Source organism: Phyllopteryx taeniolatus, chromosome 17, assembly GCF_024500385.1.
Source record: "Phyllopteryx taeniolatus isolate TA_2022b chromosome 17, UOR_Ptae_1.2, whole genome shotgun sequence".
Lineage (NCBI taxonomy): Eukaryota > Metazoa > Chordata > Actinopteri > Syngnathiformes > Syngnathidae > Phyllopteryx > Phyllopteryx taeniolatus.
Window position 1 is genome coordinate 13,813,336 of NC_084518.1, and position 24,547 is coordinate 13,837,882.

The 24,547-nt window shown below is 41.5% G+C and overlaps 2 protein-coding genes and 1 long non-coding RNA gene across 9 annotated transcripts in view; 1 reads left to right on the forward strand and 2 right to left on the reverse strand.

Annotated features, from left to right (window-relative positions):
• shroom1 (shroom family member 1) overlaps positions 1–5,287 on the reverse strand; it is a 35,889-nt gene extending 30,602 nt beyond the window's left edge. For both annotated transcript variants that reach the window (XM_061751977.1, XM_061751975.1), the window contains exon 1: positions 5,100–5,287. The gene's annotated coding sequence lies outside the window, so the exon portion shown is untranslated. The remainder of the gene's footprint in view (positions 1–5,099) is intronic.
• Positions 3,939–24,514, forward strand: LOC133467285 (uncharacterized). 4 transcript variants are annotated; one of them, XR_009785182.1, is made up of 6 exons: positions 3,939–4,156; positions 5,293–5,432; positions 14,655–15,933; positions 16,276–16,511; positions 23,352–23,448; positions 23,551–24,514. It is a non-coding gene; the product is annotated as an uncharacterized LOC133467285 (long non-coding RNA). The 4 variants fall into 4 exon arrangements; XR_009785184.1 differs by lacking the exon at positions 3,939–4,156 and adding an exon at positions 4,748–5,095; XR_009785181.1 differs by lacking the exon at positions 3,939–4,156 and having other exon boundaries at positions 5,296–5,432; positions 14,655–14,779; positions 14,854–15,933.
• aff4 (AF4/FMR2 family, member 4) overlaps positions 9,634–24,547 on the reverse strand; it is a 70,475-nt gene continuing 55,561 nt past the window's right edge. For all 3 annotated transcript variants that reach the window (XM_061751980.1, XM_061751978.1, XM_061751979.1), the window contains exons 10-21: positions 22,261–23,008; positions 22,017–22,168; positions 21,850–21,935; positions 21,438–21,672; positions 21,127–21,224; positions 20,793–20,856; positions 18,977–19,113; positions 18,824–18,895; positions 16,765–16,858; positions 16,581–16,624; positions 16,257–16,477; positions 9,634–14,460 (exon numbers count right to left, since the gene is read on the reverse strand). In XM_061751980.1, coding sequence (XP_061607964.1) covers positions 14,333–14,460; positions 16,257–16,477; positions 16,581–16,624; positions 16,765–16,858; positions 18,824–18,895; positions 18,977–19,113; positions 20,793–20,856; positions 21,127–21,224; positions 21,438–21,672; positions 21,850–21,935; positions 22,017–22,168; positions 22,261–23,008 — 2,079 coding nt within the window. In that variant the 3' untranslated portion in view covers positions 9,634–14,332. The remainder of the gene's footprint in view (positions 14,461–16,256; positions 16,478–16,580; positions 16,625–16,764; positions 16,859–18,823; positions 18,896–18,976; positions 19,114–20,792; positions 20,857–21,126; positions 21,225–21,437; positions 21,673–21,849; positions 21,936–22,016; positions 22,169–22,260; positions 23,009–24,547) is intronic.

Genomic DNA, 24,547 nt, shown 5'->3' on the forward strand with positions numbered 1-24,547 from the left:
TTAAATGAGGAAAAAAACAAGAGCATTTGGCCACAGTTTTCATGAAGGTTATGACAACACAGTGAATCATCTTCCTTCAACTGTTTCCTATCACTTATTAATCCCGAAACAAAAATGTTCACCTGGCTGCTGTGTTTTAAACTCACTTACACTTCCTGATAGTCAATCATGCTTCCACACCATCCTCTGATGGGGAAACTACCTAAAATGATGTCAGACACAACACAAGTGCACCTGGACACATTGTCCAAGGTGTGACGATAACATGAGGTTTGAGAGTCAGATCGTTACACCTCGTGTGTTTGGCGAACTTTGGTCAGCCTTCACTCTCTTGGTTTAATCTTACTGTGGTTGTGTTGAAAAGCATTCGCGATTGCTTTAATTGGAATCAACAACTACAACTCTGTTTCATATGAGCGATAATGTTGTAAGATGAATTTTAAATAAGCAAGCGTTTTGGGATCAGAGTTTGTGGTGCATTTATTGTTGAAATTATTTATACAGGCAATTATAGGCATTTTTTTAAAGGGGCCTTCAATTACTTGCGGTTTTTCTAATATTCGTGACGGGGCTCGGTCCTTATTCCCTGTGTTCTTTCAAACTAAGTGTGTCACCAAAAAACAGCTAAAAAAAATGTTTTTAAATAAAAAAGAAATTAGGTCTTCTGAAGCACACTAAGAATACGACATTGAATGCAAATATTAGTCCACATTTTACTAGCTTTAAGGCAAATATTATCAGCCCAATGAGTCAGCCACTCTGCCAGGTAGTTGATTGTCATTTTAAAAAAGATAAGTATTTATCTACCAGAGTGGCAAAGCTTTACTTAAGAAGGGGGAAGCTGAATCTGTGAAACCTACAACATGTTTCCATATTTAAAATGGTGACAGCAGTTTTATCTCTAAATTGCACCTGCTCTTGACTTTAATGTCAAGCTAACGGATAATGATTTAATTGCCCGGAGTCGACGTGCAAAAAGCACCAGCCCTTTCACTTATCGCTGGGCTGTAATGGTTCATCTGGGATTTTAAAAAAAAAATATATATATATATATATATATATATATATATATATATATATATATATATATATATATATATATATCATTACGACTGCAGTACTCCACGTGAACTGGCTCGAACTTGAAAAGCAACCCTTGGAGCCAAAACCTGTTAGTTCCTCTTCACGGAGGGAAGCAGTGTGTTAAAAGGTCGGAGAAAGAATGTAAACACCAAGTCAAAACAAGGAGCATGTTACTTTTTACTTGAATGTCTGCTTATGCTACAACTACTCCACATACTGACGCTTACACAGGCAACGCAACATTCATTGCAAGTTCCAATATTATTTGCTCATTTGTAAGGATTACAAAAAAATACTAAAAACCGTTTTCCATGTTTTTTGGTCCCTATCGATCCATTACGCCTCTCCAGAAAGCAAATGGTAGCTTACAATCTGCCTATTCGTTAGCTTCAGGAACTTAGCCTATTAACATTGAGAGGGACAACTAGTAAATGCTTTTGCAATTCCACTTGTGCAAGGAGTTCAATCTTCTCTGAGGTCTGTTGGGTGCAGTTGCAGTTTGTTTCTCCAGCAGATCACCAATAATAGCACGCACTCACTTTTTTTGCGTGTTTTCAGAGGATGACAAAGACAGAAACAGACACAGCTCGTGTGTCAACGCCCAAGGCAAATTTCAGTGTGTGACTGATGGCTTTTGTGTCCCATAGTCCCCACCCTTCTATTTGTGTTGCATCCTTTTTTCATATATCTTCCTGTACACACACACACACAAATTAGGGTCGCCATCCTCTCATTCTACGCTGCAGTATCTGTGACCTTGAATGTGTGTGGCTTTAGAATGTGGTTCCTGGCCTGGTGAGTGACGTGTCAGTGAATGAGTGTGTCGTTGGCTTTTAGCTGAGGTTAGCCAGTCTGTGCGTACCTGGGCGTCAGTTGTGGTCGTTGCAGCAAGTGTATGAATGTGGTTATAGCGTGTTTTCTTTTACCGGCGGCTATGTCCGTCCTTGACCATTTGTGGGGACATTCAAATACATTTTAACTAGCGGCGGTAGACTATAATAAATAAGCTTGCTAACCATGTGTTCTCCATTTCATCTTTTTTTTAAATTACACGCAAGTAACTACAAGTGTCAAGACTAGGCAATGACAACATGGAAGTAAACAATAAGACAGTAACCCCGAATCACTATTCATGAATCTTTTTTCTTTGGAAACTATCCCCAGCTATTTGCTGAAAAAGCCCTGTCTAATGAGGAAGTATGTTGGAGTGATACATCTCAACTGTGGGACAAGCTATGTATGTCGGGGTGGAGTAAAGTTTAGCCTGGGTTGTTAGTGGAAGTTACAAAGAGTCTTCGCCCCATGTTCATGTACACGCACACTTCTGCTGCATTTTTCTAATTCAAGTCATCTGCATGCCATTTATTTTGAAGGGAAATGTTGCAATAAGAGTTTGAAATGATATTAAAGTGTTTTGGGATCAGAGTATTACTGCACTCCCATTGGCAGATATCTGATATGTATTTTTTATCCACATTTGGAAGAGGCCTAATTCTGATCTGAAGATATATGATTCCATGGTTATTTGTTTAAAATTTACGCTTCCAAGACTCATCTCCAAATTGTGCCACTTGAGAGGGGGGGGGGGGGGAAATCTGAATTGTGGGTTTGAACCATGCAGTGTAAATCCAGGCTTATGTTCTTGACATTTTTCTATATATTTCTACCCAACAGTTCATTGTATATTGTCTTTAACTCCAGTTTGCAGACGTATCACCTCCATTCAAGTTTCTTCTTGAGCGGACGAGTGCAGAGCACAGGTCAGACCAGGTCAGTGTTCGGAGTTAAGTGTCCCGCAGCGAGGGCCTAACAGAGAGGTCCAGTGTGCTCATCCCCACTCCCACCGTAACGGACAAGGCGTCGCATGAGCCCTTGTGTTTCAGGCCCGGGACAAAACACCAGTCTCCGCTTTCCTGAGGCATTTACGGCCCGCCGTGCCTTTTGTTCCAGCTTTTAATAAAACATAGTCCACCGTCATTAGGTTGAAAGGCCTCCCCAGTGCATAATTCAGGCCCATGGATCCATCCAAACAAAGGAGAAGAGGTTAAAGGAATGCACAATGCTGGCAAACAACAAGAAGTACTATGTATTGTCAGAAATAGGGGGTCAATTTTCACTAAAGATAAAATCAACACCTATGTAACCCAAAAGACGAATTAGGCAGGGATGGAGAACCTTTTTCATATTGGGGGCCATTTCAGTTCATCTCAATCAAGGGTGACAAACTTGAAGGTTACAGCTTATAATTGTGAAACCACATTGCAAAAATTACGGTTCGGTACACTGCTTGGTCACGGTTCAGATTGCACTCGGTACAGTAAGGGAACATAAAACTGCTTGTCTGTTGGTCAAGATTTAGTGCCATTTAAAATAAACTACATAAAACCTGCAAACTGATAGCAGTAAATTCTCCAATAAGTGAAAGATTCTTTATTAAACAAAACAAAATTCTAAATTTGATAAACTATAACATTAAGCATTTTCTCTTTTTTTTTTTTTTTTTTAGGAAAGTGCAACAACAAGCTTATCTTCTTTTTAGGAAAAAGACAGAGACAAGTGTAACACTAACAGTTTGATCAGTCGGAATTATTACGCTATAATAAACAAACGGTATTTGTTGTTACTTTTTTTTAATGCTGCACTGATTTTCACGCTCAAATAAGTTAAGAAGTTTGACACACTGAAGCTGAGCATGGTATTTGTTTTCTCAGTGTGGCCGAAGCATGAGTCAGTTACACTTTCTGTCCCTTAATATGTTCTGTGGCGCAACTCAACTACGTCTATGCCCTGTAACTGTTTTTTTCTTTCCATAAATCAAAGCGCGTCACCGCTGACTTTCACAACAACATGGCAGCAAACAGAGAGGACCTAGTTTACAAAAGCTGAGTCAGTGTTGCCGACTTAGCCATTTAGTCTCTAAATTTAGCATATTTTCCAAACACTCTGGCAATTACTTTTCAAAAAAGCCACTTGAGACTTAAATTCCCGCAAAGAAAGGCAATCAGCTGAACATTACCATTTACATGTTGAAAAAGCAGTGATTTCTCAACAGGTTGGAAACTTTTGACCCAAGGTATGTGCTTCCAAGATATGTTGCCTTGCCCCTCACCTGTACAACTCTCCCTGATAAAAAAAAAAAAAAAAAAAGGAGAGGGGAGGCTAGGGGGCTGGAGGGAGTGCGGTGTTACACTTGCATCCATCCAGTTTGGCGACTCATGTTATCACAATAACTTGTTGAACATTTAAAATATTTCAAGTATCATGCTGACATACAAAAGGGACATTTTTTCTAAGAGGAAGCACTTTTTTTTATTATCAGTAAAGCAAAATGTGTTTCTTTTTACTGGAAATTTAAAGCGCTTTTTAAAAGCTTGGTATCAGGAGACCTAAAGCTGTTTTGAAGAATTATGACTAGAAACAATCAAAGTCGGAGAGATTTTATTTTCTTTTTAAAGTAGTTCAAATGACCTATGATGGTACCACACCAGAGAGAAGTCATCGAATCACCAAAGTGTACTTCGTTTTTTGAGTACATAACAAATCAATGTGGTTATTAAATGTATATAACCAGAAAGCTCGTAACAAAAATCAGTCAGTTCGTTCTAAAACTCCATGACCCTAAACTGGAAGAAAATAATAATTCAGAGATTAATAACAATTTTGCATTTGTATTAATTGTTCATCGATTAATTAAAACGTTAATTGACGTAAATGTATCGTGTTTTAGCAAGCACATTAAATCCAAACGTCAAAATAAGGGGGCCAAGAATGTAAAAGTGATGCATTCAGGGAACAGTTGGCTCATCTCGTCTCATCTAACGCTTGCTTAATCGAAATGGACTTTAAGCGACCTCCCGAAACCAAACATCACTTGAGCAAATACAACTCAAAAGTGTTATATGTAAGCTCATATTTTCTACAACAGTCCCGGCGAGGGAGGACAAAGGCGACGACAGCTTGACAAGTTGACAACCGAAACTGAGGACGGCAAAAGCACCTGCGGCCCCTTCACGTACCTGCTGCTCCGTGCTCACTTTTTCGCCGTTTTCGCCTCGGACTCCCTCGTCCTCCGTCGAGGGCGTTTCTTAATAAAAATGAGATAGACGACAATAAAAATGCCTTTTCTCTAACAATAACGTGCCTCGCTGCTAACAAGTTGATAATAATAAGCTTTCCCCTTTCCCTTCGGCGTTATCGTGTTCCCTGCAGGAGAGGGACAAGCGGATGAAGAGTAATGGAGCGCGTCGCTGGCCAATCAGAGGCAGCAGGAGGAGGGCTTTGGGGAAGATGACGTCCTACAATTGGTCAATGAGCGGCACAGCGAAACGTGGACTTTCTCCTCTCTGCTGGTGAGTTTTGGAACAGAAGTTAATGACGCCGATATGTTGACCCTCTCAAAACCCACAACAAACAAAGCCTATAAGCACTGATGGCATAACACATTTGATTAGACATATCCACAAATAAATAAAAAAAATCTTGTGTTTCATTTTGTTTAAATACAAAAAATGTGCACCCCCCCACCAGAGCATATAATACAATTTGCTAAAATATATCCATGTATTCTTCTTATGAGTTAATTCTATCAAGGCAGTGCGATGTGGAATGCAGCCCTATGGGGGGCACAAGTCAGTGCAAACTGTAGGCCGGTCCCAAGCCCGGATAAATGCAGAGGGTTGCGTCAGGAAGGGCATCCGGCTTAAAACCTTGCCAAACAAATATGAGCGTTCATCCAAAGAATTCCATACCGGATCGGTCGTGGCCCGGGTTAACAACGTCCGCCACCGGCGCCGTCAACCTGCAGGGCGCTGTTGGAAATTCAGCTACTGTGGGTCGAAGTCGAAGTCAAAGAAGAAGAAGAAGAAGAAGAGGTGGAAAGCGGGTTCTTCGGCAGAAAGAGAAGAGGAAAACACAGAGCCTAGAACTGAATGTGGGGACTTTGAATGTTGGGACTATGACAGGAAAATCTCGGGAGTTGGTTGACATGATGATTAGGAGAAAGGTTGATATATTGTGTGTCCAGGAGACCAGGTGGAAAGGCAGTAAGGCTAGAAGTTTAGGGGCAGGGTTTAAATTATTTTACCATGGTGTAGATGGGAAGAGAAATGGAGTCGGGGTTATTTTAAAAGAAGAGTTGGCTAAGAATGTCTTGGAGGTGAAAAGAGTATCAGATCGAGTGATGAGGCTGAAATTTGAAATTGAGGGTGTTATGTGTAATGTGATTAGTGGCTATGCCCCACAGGTAGGATGTGACCTAGAGGTGAAAGAGAAATTCTGGAAGGAGCTAGATGATGTAGTTCTGAGCATCCCAGACAGAGAGAGAGTCGTAATTGGTGCAGATTGTAATGGACATGTTGGTGAAGGTAATAAGGGTGATGAAGAAGTGATGGGTAAGTACAGTATCCAGGAAAGGAACTTGGAGGGACAGATGGTGGTAGACTTTGCAACAAGGATGCAAATGGCCGTAGTGAACACTTTTTTCCAGAAGAGGCACGAACATAGGGTGACCTACAAGAGCGGAGGTAGAAGCACACAGGTGGATTACATCTTGTGCAGACGATGTAATCTGAAGAAGGTTACCAACTGTAAGGTAGTGGTAGGGGAGAGTGTGGCTAGACAGCATAGGATGGTGGTGTGTAAGATGACTCTGGTGGTGGGGAGGAAAATTAGGAAGACAAAGGCAGAGAAGAGAACCATGTGGTGGAAGCTGAGACAGGACGAGTGTTGTGCAGCTTTTCGGGAAGAGGTGAGACAGGCTCTCGGTTGACGGGAAGAGCTTCCAGAAGACTGGACCACAGCAGCCAAGGTGATCAGAGAAGCAGGCAGGAGAGTACTTGATGTATCTTCTGGCAGGAAAGGAGAGAAGGAGACTTGGTGGTGGAACCTCACAGTACAGGAAATCATACAAGGAAAACGGTTAGCTAAGAAGAAGTGGGACACTGAGAGGACCGAGGAGAGGCGAAAGGAATACATTGAGATGCGACACAGGGCAAAGGTAGAGGTGGCAAAGGCAAAACAAGAGGCATATGATGACATGTATGGCAGGTTGGACACTAAAGAAGGAGAAAAGGATCTATACAGGCTGGCCAGACAGAGGGATAGAGATGGGAAGGATGTGCAGCAGGTTAGGGTGATTAAGGATAGAGATGGAAATATGTTGACTGGTGCCAGCAGTGTGCTAGGTAGATGGAAAGAATACTTCGAGGAGTTGATGAATGAGGAAAATGATAGAGAAGGGAGAGTAGAAGAGGCAAGTGTGGTGGACCAGGAAGTGGCAATGATTAGTAAGGGGGAAGTTAGAAAGGCATTAAAGAGAATGAAAAATGGAAAGGCAGTTGGTCCTGATGACATTCCTGTGGAGGTATGGAAGCATCTAGGAGAGGTGGCTGTGGAGTTTTTGACCAGCTTGTTCAATAGAATTCTAGTGTGTGAGAAGATGCCTGAGGAATGGAGGAAAAGTGTACTGGTGCCCATTTTTAAGAACAAAGGTGATGTGCAGAGCTGTGGCAACTATAGAGGAATAAAGTTGATGAGCCACACAATGAAGTTATGGGAAAGAGTAGTGGAGGCTAGACTCAGGACAGAAGTGAGTATTTGCGAGCAACAGTATGGTTTCATGCCTAGAAAGAGTACCACAGATGCATTATTTGCCTTGAGGATGTTGATGGAAAAGTACAGAGAAGGTCAGAAGGAGCTACATTGTGTCTTTGTAGATCTAGAGAAAGCCTATGACAGAGTACCCAGAGAGGAACTGTGGTACTGCATGCGGAAGTCTGGAGTGGCAGAGAAGTATGTTAGAATAATACAGGACATGTACGAGGGCAGCAGAACAGCGGTGAGGTGTGCTGTCGGTGTGACAGAAGAATTTAAGGTGGACGTGGGACTGCATCAGGGATCAGCCCTGAGCCCCTTCCTTTTTGCAGTGGTGATGGATCGGCTGACAGATGAGGTTAGACTGGAATCCCCGTGGACCATGATGTTTGCAGATGACATTGTGATCTGCAGTGAAAGCAGGGAGCAGCTGGAGGAACAGTTAGAAAGATGGAGGCATGCACTGGAAAGAAGAGGAATGAAGATTAGCCGAAGTAAAACAGAATATATGTGCATGAATGAGAGGGGTGGTGGGGGAAGAATGAGGCTACAGGGAGAAGAGATGGCAAGGGTAGAGGACTTTAAATACTTGGGGTCAACCGTCCAGAGCAATGGTGAGTGTGGTCAGGAAGTTAAGAAACGGGTCCAAGCAGGTTGGAACGGGTGGAGGAAGGTGTCAGGTGTGTTATGTGACAGAAGAGTCTCTGCTAGGATGAAGGGCAAAGTTTATAAAACAGTGGTGAGGCCAGCCATGATGTATGGATTAGAGACAGTGGCACTGAAGAGAAAACAGGAAGCAGAGCTGGAGGTGGCGGAAATGAAGATGTTGAGGTTCGCTCTCGGAGTGACCAGGTTGGATAAAATTAGAAATGAGCTCATCAGAGGGACAGCCAAGGTTCGATGTTTTGGAGACAAAGTTAGAGAGAGCAGACTTCAATGGTTTGGACACGTCCAGAGGAGAGAGAGTGAGTATATTGGTAGAAGGATGATGAGGATGGAGCTGCCAGGCAAGAGAGCTAGAGGAAGACCAAAGAGAAGGTTGATGGATGTCGTGAGGGAAGACATGATGGCAGTTGGTGTTCGAGAGGAGGATGCAGGAGATAGGCTCTCATGGAAAAGGATGACGCGCTGTGGTGACCCCTAACGGGACAAGCCGAAAGGAAAAGAAGAAGAAGAAGAAGGCAGTGCGATGTGGATTGAAAAGCACCAGCTAATCATTCCTAAGAGGCCCTGTGCAGTGCAAAGCCAAGTAAACCACTTCGCATATGCCTTTTTGTTTGTGCTATCTTGTTTCTTCATGAGGCCACTCAAGCCTCTGTAACATTTTGCACAGCTGTGAACATTAGCACTGCACTTAAATACAGGAAAATATATATTTAAAAAGTAAATAAAAAACTTAATGATTAAATTAAATGCATTTCAGATAAGTTAAATACAATTTTAAACAAAATATGTGTTTAAAAAGATTAAATGCAAATGTATTGAATTTATGTTAAACGCAACTGAACTGGATTTAGGCAGTGATTCTATTACATACCACTAGATGGAGACGGCGTACCACTAGTGGTACTATTACTCCCCCCACACACGAAAAAAAATGAAAAATGCAATAATTTCACTTTTGTGTATTTTTTTATTTTAATTATTTTTTTAGAGGCAGAAAATGTCATGTGAAATTTGTAATGTTTATTTTTACTTCAGTTTCAAAATAAAGAAAATATCTAAAAAAACAAAAAAATATAAATCCATACAAATATAATGGCGGATACATAATTACAATGTAGTCTTGCAGTATTTAACCTTTCAAAATAATTTATCTGAGAAATCAGTGCATTAGTTTTATTCTTAATGTATTTTTTGTCTTTCCTAAGTTTAACAATGTAAAGACCCCTAATGGAACCAGTTTGCACCAATATTTCTATGGGTAAACCTTAAAATAAAGCCAACACAACCCAGTCATAAACATATTCATATATATTTTATTCTCAATACGACAAAAATACAAAGAATATTCAGGACAGACTCTCATTAGTCACAATTAATACTCACTTCACAAGAATGCTCTTTGAATTACATGACCTAAAGTTTGAAGCTCAAACTCCAAGAGTACCTTTGAATCGTATTGCATCCATCATATAATAGCATCTATTTCATCTTAAAAACTAAGCCAATTTAGACTATGGTACATAGTGTAGGCTGCTCGTTGAGGCTTTTTAAAAGTATACAAGAGACTGTATAAACTGCTACAGCTGTTGAGAAATACCTTTTTTTTTTTTTTTTTTTTTTTTTTTTTTTAAAAAGACTCGTGTGACCAATTGCTCATAAAAAGTAGGAAATACTCTCGGCGTGACAAGACTGTACATTCTCATCCCGAGTAGGATGGGCAATGACAGGACAAAATACAGGAGACAAAATGATAACATGGCGGTGAATACATGATCACGAAAAAGACTGGAGCAGAGGTGGGGAGCCTCCTATTTAACCCGGACTGCCGTGCAAGTCTAAAAATGCACTTTAGACTGGTTAGCACATCTGCCTCACAGTTCGGAGGTCCTGGGTTCAAATCTGGCCTCGCATGTGTGGAGTTTGCATGTTCTCCCCGTGCCTGCGTGGGTTTTCTCCAGGTACTCCGGTTTCCTCCCACATCCCCAAAACATGCGTCGTAGGTTGATTGAAGACTAAATTGCCCATAGGTGCGAATGGTTGTTTGTTTATATGTGCCCTGCGATTGGCTGGCGACCAGTTCAGTGTGTACCCTGCCTCTCGCCCAGAGTCAGCTGCGATAGGCCCCAGCACGCCCGCGACCCTATAGTGAGGGTAAGCGGTACGGAAAAAGGATGGATTTTTGACAGGTATCATTTTTTTCTCCCGAAATTTAGTGACAATCGACCCTGATTGGAAAAAGGTTCCCCACCCCTGGAGTGTAAAGAGACTTGGGTGTCATCTGTACAGTTCTGAAGACAAAAAGATAGATGTGTGAGAAAGAGAGAACTTGGGTGTCATCTATACAGTTCTGAAGACAAAAAGATAGATGAGAGAGAGAGCGAGGGGGGAATGTGCATAAAAGTATCTCACAAATACATTTACAGTGATATTCAATTTCAATAAAAATGTCCTTCTGGAGTAGAAATACACCCTTAGAGGAAAATGTCATATATACACTTTGTACATTTAAATAAAAACATGCAAGTGTTAACATCTTCCTATTGAGAAAAAAACCCAACATACCCTGGATTCATTAATATTAATTACTACTTACAATGAAATCTCATGAACAATCACACCCCCCTGATATATTTACATCATCCTGTTTCATCAAATGTTACAAGCAAAAAATAAAAAGGGGGGGGCAGAAAAATAAATTAGAAAATGGGTTAAAAACAATGCTTCAATGTATACATTTGTACTTACAAAGTGTACCAGTGTATGAACACATTGGCTGGCTTGGTAATTTAATTAAAAAAAAAAAAAAAAAAAACTCACAGAGGATTTTCCTATGAGAAAAAGTGGCCTCCAGCTTTAGGTACAGAATGGCACAAACCAACTGTTTTTTTTGTTTGTCTTTTGTTTTGTTATAAAATATAAACACAAATATGTACTGTCTAAAACCAGTACACGACCTTGAAAAAAAGGCATTGGACACTTTTTTTTTAAACATTATATATAAAAAAAATATATTAAAAAATCACAGGCCTAAGAATTAAAAAAAAAAAAAAGTCTCCACTGATCCTTTTTGTAAATAATAATAATAAATTCTGCATAGATTGAAAAATAAAAATAATTCATCTTTTTTTTTTTTCAAGCATTAAGAGGGAAAAAACAGTCAGGCCAGGGAGCCGGTGAAGGTTGACGGTGTGTGACAGCTACTCTGAAGTTGAATAATGAGCTGGAAAGTACAACTAGAAGGAAATAATACTTCTTTAGACTGACCCAGACATTTTCTAGCACTGCTTGTTTCCATGTCGCTGTGCTGTATAAATTGTGCCGACGCGTAAAGTAAAATAGAATATTTTATTCGACGTAGACACGTGTCTTAGTGTATTCCGTAATGTTCAACACTTTATACTCACTTCTCTCATCCTTTTATGTCGAAAGCAATTGTGACACCAGACACTTAAGTGACGCCATCCAGCTTTCTGGCAGATAGATGCTGGAATTTTCTCTTACTGCAGTGATGTGGCAATTTGCAATTTTTGTGTTGAAAGACGCCAATGTCGCAGTGATCAACTGTTAATTTATAGCCAAATGATTTGAACTCATGTTTAATTCAAAATGAGCAAATTTCACTTAATTAGTCATATTATTATTATTTATTTACTACAATTAATGTCTTTGTTCATCTTTCTATGCCAGCAATGTATAGTGACAGGTAGAATTATTAAATGCTTTTCAATTTTTGTTTGATGGCGTGATGTGAGCTTTTTCTAATCATTTGCATAATTGCTTAATTGCCCAAGTAATTTTTAACTCACTGTAACAATATAAATGCTATTAGTATGAGGGTAACGTAATGCGTAATGTGTCTTTACAGGTCAATTGGCCATAGCTAAAGCCTTTACGTACTTGTGTAGATAGGTAACTAGTTGGAATCAAATGCTGGTTGCAATCAAAACAATCACTAATTAATATATTTCAATATAATTATCAATCTATTGTTATGCCAGTCCCTAATCTCAACAGATCATAGAGTATTTCTGCAAGTGTGTTTATTTAACCAACTGTAGACAATGTGAGGCGTGTATTTGGGGAGTGTGGAGGACTATTAAGGGGGAGGCGTGTATTTGTGCAACATTACCGATATCTTACATTTCATGTCCTGTTAAACTGGAGTTTAAAACATAATAAAAGAAGTTACTCTCTTGCGTATCTTAACAGACACACACAACATTGTGGAGCAATCATGTTAGTCTCCTGGATTGCTAATCGTCATTTAAGACAGATCTTTAATACTTTGCATTAAGTCTTAACACTTACATTCATCAGAGAGACTGTTTGCCTGCTTCGGGAGGAGCTGCTGTATTAGTTAATGACAGCGGTCAAATGACTTCAGCAGTTAACTCTTGAACATCTATGAACAAACATTTGAGAATGAAGCCTTCATTTGTCTTATGTGGCTGATGCACTCAGCGACTAATTGAGGACATGACATCTATTCGTGGGGATGGCCACTATTTGAGGAAATACGGTATACGAATCTATCCTCTCACATTACTTGCAGACATTTATTTCTACTCTGGTCTTGATTAACAAGCTCAATTATGATTCTTTTAATTTAAAAGAATCACACATACTTTGCATTCCATTTTAAAAACCTGTCAAATCGTTTTAAAACGTTTTGAAAGACATAAACTGGCCATGAATATAAATAAAATCTATATATTTGAAATAAATGCTCTTTATAATCCTATAAATGCAACACTGCTAATCTTCCTCTATTCTCGCTTGTCAGATGCCAGATCAGTTTCCCAGCAGGGTGTGCCTTTGATAAAAGCTCATGTAAATAACTGCATTGAATTCATGGACACCACTTAAAACAGTCCCTGTGGTGACTCATAAAAATACACACTGGGCAAACAAAAGTGTATGGAAGTGACTTTCCTGAAGGATATTTCTCAATGGCTACGGAGGAAAAACAATTTGATGGGAAGAACCAACGACTTCCTTGGCTTCAAGCAGCGCTAAATCGCTACTCTGATCCGTTTTAAGAAGACTGGGAGACTAAAAAAAACCTAATTGTGACAGCTAGAGGTCATTTACATGCATCTGGATGAGGTTTGCGCAACTGGATTAGCAATTCATAAACCCACCTGTCTTAATTCATGAAATTGGGATTATCACAAAAGTAAAAAACAAAATATTATAATGCTATAAAGATTATTTACGGATGTGCACAGTAGCCCTTCCCTGTGATCTAACAGGTGTGCTCCAGAAATTTTAAATCAAGCAGATGCACGGAAGCTCGGTTTGAAGCAAAGCTTGAAACCTTTTGTGGTTAAAAACAGAAAACACAACATTGTTGCCAGAATGTAAAAAAAAAAAAAAAAAAAAAAAACGGGGGGGTGGTGGTGAAAAATGACCCCAACCGCCCCAACCAGCCCCCCGCCCGCCCCCCAAAAAAAACCTAAGGTGTGAGAAGGGGGGTGGGGGAAAATTCTGTTTTCCTGTAGCTCACATCGAAGGCACAAAAACCGATAAGACAAAACCTTTATTTGAAAATTTTAAAGCACCTTTGGTGTTTCGTGGGAGGTACTTTGGTGGGGGTGAAATTAAAACCTTTAAAAAGACAAAAATAGCCTATCAACTCAAGCGCAGGGAATAAATAATAAATAAATCACCTAACACTTCAGGGCCAAACAGATAAAAAAAATAAGTCATGTTTCATCTCTGTAAAGATGCAGATATGTGAAGAGTGTGACGTGTTGCTTCTCACCAGGATGGTTTCAATTTGCTGAGTGTTTGGCAAACTGGCGCAGATAAAAAAAAAGAAAAAAGGATGCGCACACACACTTGGAGATATGCTTGAGAAGTTCATCCTCACGTCCGTGTGTGTGCTCAGAGGTGGACTGCGTGTGTGTCGCTGAGGTGTAGCTGTGTGTGGGTGGGTGAGCAGCGTGCAGGGAAAGGGTGGGGTGGGGGGGGTACAAAGCGTCAGTCCTCGCTAGGGAACAAGCTTGGCGTCCAGTCGCAGCCAGTGCAGGCCCTGCCGGGTGTAACGCACCAGGTCGGTCATGCTGCTGGTGTTGAAGATGAGAGGACCCATCACTTTGTCCAACTCCTGGAAGAAGTCTGAAGAAAAACAAGGAGAGATGAGATGAGAAGCAAAATAACCTAAATGTTAGCTTCAATCTTGTAATTTCTTTAACTACTACTTCTTTCTTTGTATTTTCCAGCAGTCTGGATGCCATGTGGCACCATGCTGCCTCTCACAGGTCAGTCTTGGTATAACAACAGTCAGACAGAAATTTGTATCTCTCAAACAGGACATGATAGGGGAGGTCTCCATCTGCGACTGGGACTGAACAGTGATCTGCTTCCGGCCTTCATAGTGCATACTCTGCCACAGTGTAGGTTACCTGCACTAGTGTAGATGCTGAAAGGAAGTTCGGTAAAAAACTTGCATGATGACTCCCATGTGATCTTCATTACATGTCTGACCAGAAAATTTGAAATTGTGTGCAGACTTCATCTTGTGTGGGACCGCTACTTGTCTGAATCTCTGAAAGCTGCTACAAGAGGAAAGCGTGGGACAGGGGTTCAGAGACGTGTGTGAGGTGCTGCAGCCATTCCCATTAAATGGCAAAACTTTCTTGGAGTGGACAGCAATAAGACTGAGTTGTTTGCCTTGCTCTCAGACGCTCTGTTCAGATCACTTGTGCAGGAGCACAAACAGCTCGTTATCAATAATGATATGGAGGTCGATAGCAAGCCACGACTCCAAGATGTATGAGGACACTGATGTTCTTAAATGTTTTCCATGCAGCAAGAAATTGCCATCATAGAAACATTATTCAGACAGTTGATACAGATGTTGTCCTGCTCGCTGTGGCTCAGACTCGACAGCCAGAAGATGAGCTTTTGTTGGCTTTTAGAACTGTGATACTAAGCAGCACATGAAATTGCAGCAGGACTAGGGCCTAAGAAAGCACTTTATTTATTTGGTGTGAACTGTGTTCTACACTGTCTGTCAAAGCACTTCGTGAACGTGTTTTTAAAGGTGCAATATAAAAAGTTATTATTATTATTATTATAACTAGAAAAAGTTCAGCTAAGAGTACACAGCCCTCTGCTTCAAGGTCCAATATTAATATTATAACTCTTATATGATATGAGGATTGAGTGCATTCTCACCACATGCATGGAATATGCTGAATTTATACTTTATGAGTTAAGGTACTTTGGTAAGTATCCATCCATCCATTTTCTGAGCCGCTTCTCCTCACTAGGGTCGCGGGCGTGCTGGAGCCTATGCCAGCTATCTTCGGGCAGGAGGCCGGGTACACTCTGAACTGGTTGCCAGCCAATCGCAGGGCACATACAAACAAACAATCATTCGCACTCACATTCACACCTACAGGCAATTTAGAGTTGTCAATTAACCTACCATGCATGTTTTTGGGATGTGGGAGGAAACCGGAGTGCCCGGAGAAAACCCACGCAGGCACGGGGAGAACATGCGAACTCCACAAAGGCGGGGCCAGGGATTGAACCCCGGTCATAGGAACTGTGAGGTAGACGCTCTAACCAGTCGGCCACACTTTGGTAAGTAGTTATTGTTAAATATATTAACTATAAATATTTATTCAAATGTTTTAATAATAATAATAATAATAATAGCTTAGCTTTATAGACCGCAGTGCCAGAGGACACCTCATAAAACCCTGCAATTACATCTTATAGTTTTGAATTAATCTATTGTTTTATTTTATTTATTCATATTGTTCTTTATGAATTGTGAATTTATGATCAGTAAATATTTATACATTTGATTTCACTGCTCATTTTAGGCTCACCACCACTGCACTTGAAAAAGAGAAACTGCACTTTTAAAGGACTGCCCTCATTTAAAAATTATAATGCCTTACCTTTCTGCTCTTTGGCCAGCTGCTCCGCCTGGTCCCACACCTCAGTGGCATACAGGAAGTTGGAGGTGACCTGCACATAGCTGGCAGCCATCTGGTGGATGCGCTGAGGTATGGTCACAGATGAGCCAGTGCTGCTGCTGCTGCTGCTGACCGACGAGTAACCGCCTGCCGTGCCCGGAGACAGCTTGGGGGACACTGGCGAAGGCATTCCCGCTGCCTTGCTACATATGGGGAAGAAGAATAAACAATGTTTAGGTAAATTGTACCTGATGTAAATATATTTTCTAACTTGAATGCAACTACATAGAGGCTGGGTGGACTTACTTTCCCATTCCAGGAGAGGGAGCCTGGGTGTTACTTAGAGAGTTCTGGTCAATGGAGGAAGAACAACAACATTACATAGAATCAGAAAGCAGGAATTTACATTCAGGGGATTTACTGTGAATGCTCATCTGGGGGTTTTAAGTGGCAGCGAAACAAGAGTTCAAGTTGTAGTGGCGAGCAGTACCTTTAATTGCTCTGTAAGTGTTTTGGAGTATTTAAGAGCACTGTCTTTCCTCAGCTTGAATAACCGCAAGTGGAGCAGAGACTGACATCGTAGGCTGGAAGAAAAGGGGGTAAATGTTCAGTGTTAAAAAGAAAGCAACACACAATAGAACACTAGAATGACTTAAAGGGGACATAATATGGAAAATTTTGTTTTTCATTGTTTGTATACAACGAGTTGGGTCTCTGGAGTCCTTGCCCATCAATCAACTGTGAAATTACCGTATTTTCACAACCATAAGGCGCACTTAAAAGTCTTAAAATTTCTCCAAAATGGACGGGGCGTCTTATAATGCGGTGCGCCTTATGTGTGCACCGAGTTCCAAAATCTGTAAATGTTGTTGTGTGACTTTGATGAGCGCGCTGCTTGACTGACTGGGAGCATTTCCTGCCGACACGCTGCTTATATAGAGGAAAGGCAGACGTGACTGAGGACAGCATGCGGACGTTAAAGGGGGAAGGGTGCGCGTGAAAGAGGACGCTGAAGTAGGTATACCCCAGTAGGTATATAGCACCGGTATGTGCATTGTGCAAAACAACATCGGTTTGGGTAAGGACCCCCGAAAATGGCACCTACGAAGAGACACGCTTACGAAGCACAGTTTAAACTGAAAGCTATCAGTTACGCGGAGGGACATGGGAATCGAGCAGCCGCGAGAGAATTCAAGATCCATGGTTCGCAAGTGGAAGAAGCAGGAAAACGAGTTTCACCAAGTCAAGAAGACAAAGCTGAGTTTCCGCGGAAACAAGGCGAGGTGGCCCGAGTTAGAAGACCAACTCGAGCAATGGATTAATGATCAAAGAACAGCCGGGAGAAGCGTCTCTACAGTCACCATTCGACTGAGGGCAATAACGAAAATCGAACATTTTCAAGGAGGTCCGTCTTGGTGCTTTTGTTTTATGAAACGGCGCCGTCTATCCATCTATCGTCGGGCGAGTTACGCCACCACATGTGAATGGATTGTGGATGCCTAGGGTAAGGTATCTGCTTTGACTGTTGTCCGAGCTTTCGCGAAAGCCGGCATCATTGCTGAACAGCCACCCGGCAACGAGACTGACTCCGACAATGACGAGAGAGAACCCGGCATGTTTGATGGAGACTTGCCCAGCTGTTCATTTCAGATACAGAAGATAAGGACTTTGATGGATTAGTGGATGAGGATTGATAAAAAAATCACGTGAGTACATTGTTAAATACTTCAAAAAAGTGCAACCGAACTTTTTAAAAACATACACTAGCATGCATGCTAGCGTATGTTTTAGCGTGCATGCATGCTACTGTATGTTTTAAGCTAGCGTATGTTTTACCGTGCCTGCACCCAATAATACTTCTGGAGTAGTACCAGATACTGATAGTGGGGAAGCCTACACTCGTTTATGTTGGAAGCTGTCGAAGACATTAGCCATCCATCTAAATATCTCAATGTTCGAAGCTGCAACAGCTGTGTGAATGTTTTTTCCTTTAACTATTTAAAAAAAAAAGATAATCAGCCCTCCTGGTCTCAGCTGGGTCTGTTGGGTTCTTGCATTGGCTGTGTTCCTCATTTTTTACCATTTTGTTTTTGAATATAGGAGTATGACAATTATCTTTTTTTGTATGCTTTTTTGTCTGTCAAAGCACTTTGTAAACTTGGGTTTTTAAAAGTGCTACATAAGTAGAGTTCTGTCTGAAAGGCACACGTGACTAAATACCATTTCTAATGTTAAACCTCTGATGGGCCAATTTGCTGGGAAGGCATGGGGAATTCTGAAATATTGGAATTGGGTAGTAAAGTTTCATACTTCTGCTGTGTTGAAAGCAATTGTCTCTCTGGCAATTATTTTAGACATCACACCAGATGCTGAAGTGTCACACATCTAATATGTTTGCTGCGCACACCCTTGCAGCAATATCTCCAATTCGCTGAAGTCTGCGTGAAAGGTAAATGTGGATAAATATTGGGATCACTGTGTAAAAGAGGCTTGTGAGTGGAAAGAGCAGCTAACTTGGCGGCAACATGTATTTAAGTCAGAATACCAACCATAGAACAGCTACCCGCTTGTCTGCTGGAGTCGCATCAGGGGCCATGTAGCTCTTTAACTTCATTGTGTACCTGAGCGTACAGACATAACATGTATTAGCTTATAGGATAAACAGTTTTAGGTCAATATTAAAATGTTTGTTTTGGCCTTACTTGATAAGCTCCACCGTTTCAGCATACATGGGAAAAGGAGACTTGGCTTCCTGGGCGCTCTTCTCAAGGGCGTTGCCGCACTCGATGAAAGATACCACGGCGTCCAGGTAGTAAATGGCCTTCTCAAAACGGTCTAGCTAAATAGACATGAAATAAAACAATTGTCAGGTGCAGTCAGTTACACATAGCCACCTGCTCCTTGTATTGTGTCCGAGCAACAAGTCTTTCTCCCTCAAACTAGGAGAAAAAAATCACCTTAACCTAATACAATATGGACATATTGTGCTATTAGGCTATTGAGCTCAATGGAAAATCACTTGGGATGTTGTTTTGCATGAACAAGTTACAACAGGGGTGGAAAAACCTCTGTGCTCAAGGGCCACATTTATTAAAGTAAATAAATAAAAATAATGAATAAATACTAGGGATGCACGAAAATTTAAATTCTCCGCTGAAAACCTGAGATGAGGAAACCGAGGCCGGAAAAAAAAGGAAATAATGCTAATTAATAGTAAAATTGCATTTATGGCTATAACTACAGAGCTGCCAACCAAGAGAAAATCACTTCCAGAACAATGTCTGAATTTCCATATTTTTAAAATTATGTCAAGAACATTACCACAGGACAGTTATTGCAGTAATTGGGGTAAAAATAATTCTGCATACAGTTCAATTCCACAACATAATCATTACTCTATAAGGATAATCATTAATATATCATAGCTTCAATATTTGTTAATTCAATGTATTTATTGCATCAAAGTTGTAATGGCGGGCGCAGTTGCAGCCTAAATCAAAGTATATGAGATGTCAACGTGCCGTCGTCAAAAAAATCTGCATCTACGGAATAATTACCATTTACCGATTATGTTTTCAACCGTAATAAAGAAAGCAAGTATATTTAATCAGATTAATCACATCCCAAACGTCAAAATTAAAACTCAGCATTCTATTTTGAAAAAAAAAAAAAAATGCTGATTATTGATTGGATAGTTTATGCACGGACAACAGTTTTGGTTTCCATTCTCTGCAATGCATTACTTGTACAAATGTCTTCTGCTGAATGAATGCTATTTTTTCATTTCCTGTACCCACTATTGCTGCTGAAACGATGCAGATTTCCCCACTGCCGTACTAATAAAGGCTATCTTATTTTAGAAATATTTATTACATTAATACACTTTTAAATTTATAGGCCTTTGCTCTTACTGGTGATGTACAAATTCATTTCCGGTTACAGACGGCGTCCTGTGTAGCTATATATTATTTTCTCTACAGACACATTAATTTGGCTGCTATTTTTCTGTTCAACATTAGTTACTCTCTGCGATAACGCAGTTCTAGCCAGACCTATGTGGCAAGTGTACTTTATCACCCAATCACTTTTGCCACTACCAGTACATGTCACGATAGCTTAGCAATTAGCACGGACCTGATGATTAATGACTTATGCTATGTTGACACTGGACGCGAAGTGAACTTTCGCCTCAGTGAGTCCGCGTTAGCTAGCCAGCAGTAATTCGTAAGTAGCTGGGTCACCGCTGGCCACGGGTTTTGATTGCGTCATCACAAAATCCAGTTTCGGCGACAAAAGTCTTTAGCCGAAAAACGAAAATACACTTTTTCAGTCTAAATTTTTGGATGACTGACTTTTCGGTGCAGCCCAAATAAATACATTTTAATTAACCAATTTTAGGACAAAACATTTTCCAGGACTCTAGATTAGGGCCGCATTACAGAACAGAGCTGCTGTACGTGCCCAGTAGCCCATATTTTGCCTACCTCTGATTAAGAATGTGATGTGTTGAGTTCTTACCAGTGCATCAGCATTGTGTTTAAGTTTCTTGGCTTCTTGTAAGTAATGATCTGCTGAATGGGCCCTGAAAAAAATATGAAACGACAAACATGTTTAATATTCCAAGTCTTGCCTGTGTCGAATATTTTCAAAAGAATTGACTGAAATGTCTCATCTCATTGATATTAACATTTTATAATTACTTAAACATTAATAATAACCTTGTTTCCGTGCATAACATCAACTGAATGAAAAGAACAATCATTTTCCTTTCTTAAAAGACATCTCGCAGCCTTGTGAAAACACATCCATAAATTGCCTTTTAGGATGTAGTATCCCGCCTGAAGCGTCTCACCTGTCCTCAAACGGCAGCTTGGATCTTTGCAACTTGGAACAGTCAGTGGAGAGTGGCGGCACAGCCAGCTGGTTATCACATCCCTTGGAGGATTTCTCCTGCAGAAAGCAGTAAGCGAGAAAGGATAAAGTTTCAGGGGAGATGGGCCTAATGTTTGAAATGAGGGATAAAATGGAAAAGAATGAGTGGGAAGGAGAAAAGTTGTATGGATATTTGTTTTATTCATTTGCTATTCTCATTCCCTTTGAAGGTATGGTGTGAGTATCCACAAGGCTTTATAGCTATTCCCACCAGATGATACTTCCACCAACCTTGCCATCTCGAGTGCTGCGTCCCTTGTCTTCCCCTTTTCTGTGTTTGGAGTTGGAGGTGCTCTTAGTGCTGTGGCCTCCCTCCTTGCCACTGCCTGCCCCACTAGACAGTGACGTGGAGGACTGGCTGACCGTCCTCTTCCGGCTTGGATGCTCAGCTTTCGGCATCCGCTGTAGGCCTACAATGGACGGAGAGGGCACGGGCTCCTCCTTCTTCTCCAAAGACCTCTTTGACCTGATGGAATCCAAAATTCCTCTTTGATAGGGTTGGGCAACCTAACTAAGTTTTTATACTGTGGTTTCTATAATGTGTATAAGTTATCAGGTTCATTTTGAAACTAATTGCAAGAATCTCTTTAAAATTGAAATACCACATGAAGTGTTTACAGTAGCCTCCATTAAAAACACTTACTCTTTACTGCTGCTTTTATGATGAGATTGAGACTTTTCCTCCAGCTTGCTTCGCTTGCTGTCTGGCTTGGTGCCTTCCTCGTCATTCTAAAAAAGATATGATTACACGAGATGACACAAATAACACTGCAACAGAACTTCAGTAGAATAGTTGACAAGGTCCCAAACCTTATGCTTCCTCTTGGCCTTGCTCGAGCTCTTCTCTGAGCTTTGCTTGCTGAAGTCTTTGCTGTCTCTGTCTTGGGAGTCATCCCGCTCCACTTTTATCTCTGTGGGCTCTTTGTATGGCCGTCCAGGGATCCTCGATAGCAAACTAAGATCTACGGTAGATGGGAAGGGTATGGTTTAATTTGTTCAAGGAATGTAATGGAAATGTAGGTCTTTTAATTGGTCATAATAAATTTAAACTGACCTATCTTGACAATTAAAACCTGCGGCGGTTGCCTGGAGGTGTAGCGCTCCTCAGGGTCACTTAGTGGAGACAGCAGCTCCTTCTCCTCCATTGGGGAGAACACGCACACGGGCGTCCTGATGCTCTCTGTGTACTTTGGCGTCTGTGAGGATGAAGGGATGCTGTCGTTTCCCTCTGAGTCCGATGACGAGGAGTCAGTGTCGACAAACTCCCGAGACTTCTCACGTGTTGACTTGGAACTTGTTTTAGCCTTGCGCTTGTCTACGGCAGCGGCGAGGGCAGCTGCACTGGGCCGGGGAGAGGATTTGGGTTCCTTTTTTATGCTGGGCTTGCGAGAACCCTTGGTGGCCGCTTTGGGTCGATGAGGGGGGATCTCAGGTGCTGGCTCGCTTTCCACCCTCAGCCCTCCTTTGGGCTCCTCCACTACCGGGGGCTTTTCAGACTTTTTAGGCTGTTTCTTCCCCACGGGCCTCCGGTTCCCTGTGCTACTCTCACTCTGAGCTGGAGATTTCTGCCTACCACGGCCACTCTCGCCACCCTTTTGTGCTGCCCGAAGGTCCCTACTTGGGCCCGTTGCCGAGGAATCTTTCGATCCCCCTCCCTGGCTACTATAACCACGCCCTGAGCTGTTATCTCTGCCCTCCTTTTTGCTCTTAGTTTGAACATTATTGTTATCCAGCGGCGACGGTGGGGCTGCCTTCTTGAACCAGTTGTCCAGCTGCCACTTGTTAGCCATTGGTTGTTCGGGCTATGAGAAGGAATACATCCATGTGAGCAACTTGAGTTCATGTTAGTGACGAACAGGCTTATTGCTGCTGGCTTTTTGGCATTTTGAAATACAAGAGGTAAACCAGAAAACTACAACAGGGTAATAGCGACTAAGTGTGGGACAAACAATAAACATTGCATTATCTCTTATTATATCAATTTTCACAACCATAAGGCGCACTTAAAAGTCTTACATTTTCTCCAAAATGGACGGGGCGCCTTATAATACAGCGCGCCTTATGTGTGCACCGAGTTCCAACATCTATAAATGTTGTTGTGTGATGAGAGCTCCGCTTGACTTTCTTCTTTTTTTTTTTTTTTAGCATTTTCTGCCGACACGCTGCTTACACAGAGGAAAAGCGGACGTGGCTGAGGACAGGGGAAGGGTGCGTCAAGTAGGACGCAAAAGCCACGCCCCCAGTAGGTAAATAGCGCCGTGTTTCTTTTTTTTTTTTAACCGCTTGACTGACTGGGAGCATTTCCGGGGTGTGCATTGTGCAAAACAACATCGGTTTGGCTAAGGACCCCCGAAAATGTCACCTACGAAGAGACATGCTTGCGAAGCACAGTTTAAAGTGCAAGCTATCAGTTACGCGGAGGAACATGGGAATCGAGCAGCCGCGAGAGAATCCAAGATCAACGAAGCCATGGTTCGCAAGTGGAGGAAGCAGGAAAACGAGCTTTGCCAAGTCAAGAAGACGAAGCTGAGTTTCTACAGAAAAAAAAGAAAAACATAACGCGGAAACAAGGCGAGGTGGCCCGAGTTGGATGATCAACTTGAGCAATGGATTAGTGAGCAAAGAACAGCCGGGAGAAGCGTCTCTACAGTCACCATTCGACTGAGTGCAATAACTCGGGGCTTTCCACCATTCCGGGAGGCTTGACGGACCGCTGGACATTCGTGTAAACAGGGCGTTCAAAGTGAAGTGAGCGCCGTTGGAGCCATGGATGACAGATGGCGAACACAGCTTTACTAAGACTAGGAGGCAGCGCCGGGCGAGTTGCGCCACAATTTGTGAATGGATTGTGGATGCTCGGGCTGACGTGTCTGCTTGCACTGTTGTTCGAGCTTTCACACGGCAACGAGACTGACTCGACCCTGGCGTGTTTGATTGAGAACTTGGCCAGCTGTTCATTTCGGATACCGAAGATGAGGACTTTGATGGATTTGTGGATGAGGATTGATCAAAAAAATAACATGAGTACATAGTTAAATACTTCAATAAAGTACAACCGAACTCAGTTTTGCTCCCGCTGCCTTTTTAAAAACATTGTTTTAGCGTGCATGCATGCTATCATATGTTTCAAGCTAGCGTATGTTTTACCATCCCTGCGCCCAATAATACGGTGTGCCTTATGTATGTGTTAAATGCAGAAATAGACCCCGTAACTGAGACTGCGCCTTTTAATGCGGTGCGCCCTATGGTCGTGAAAATGCGGTATATATAGATAATTGCTGTATTGCGAGAGTATTGTTGTCAAAATATTGTGAAGTTGTGAGTTACTATGGGATTCCCAA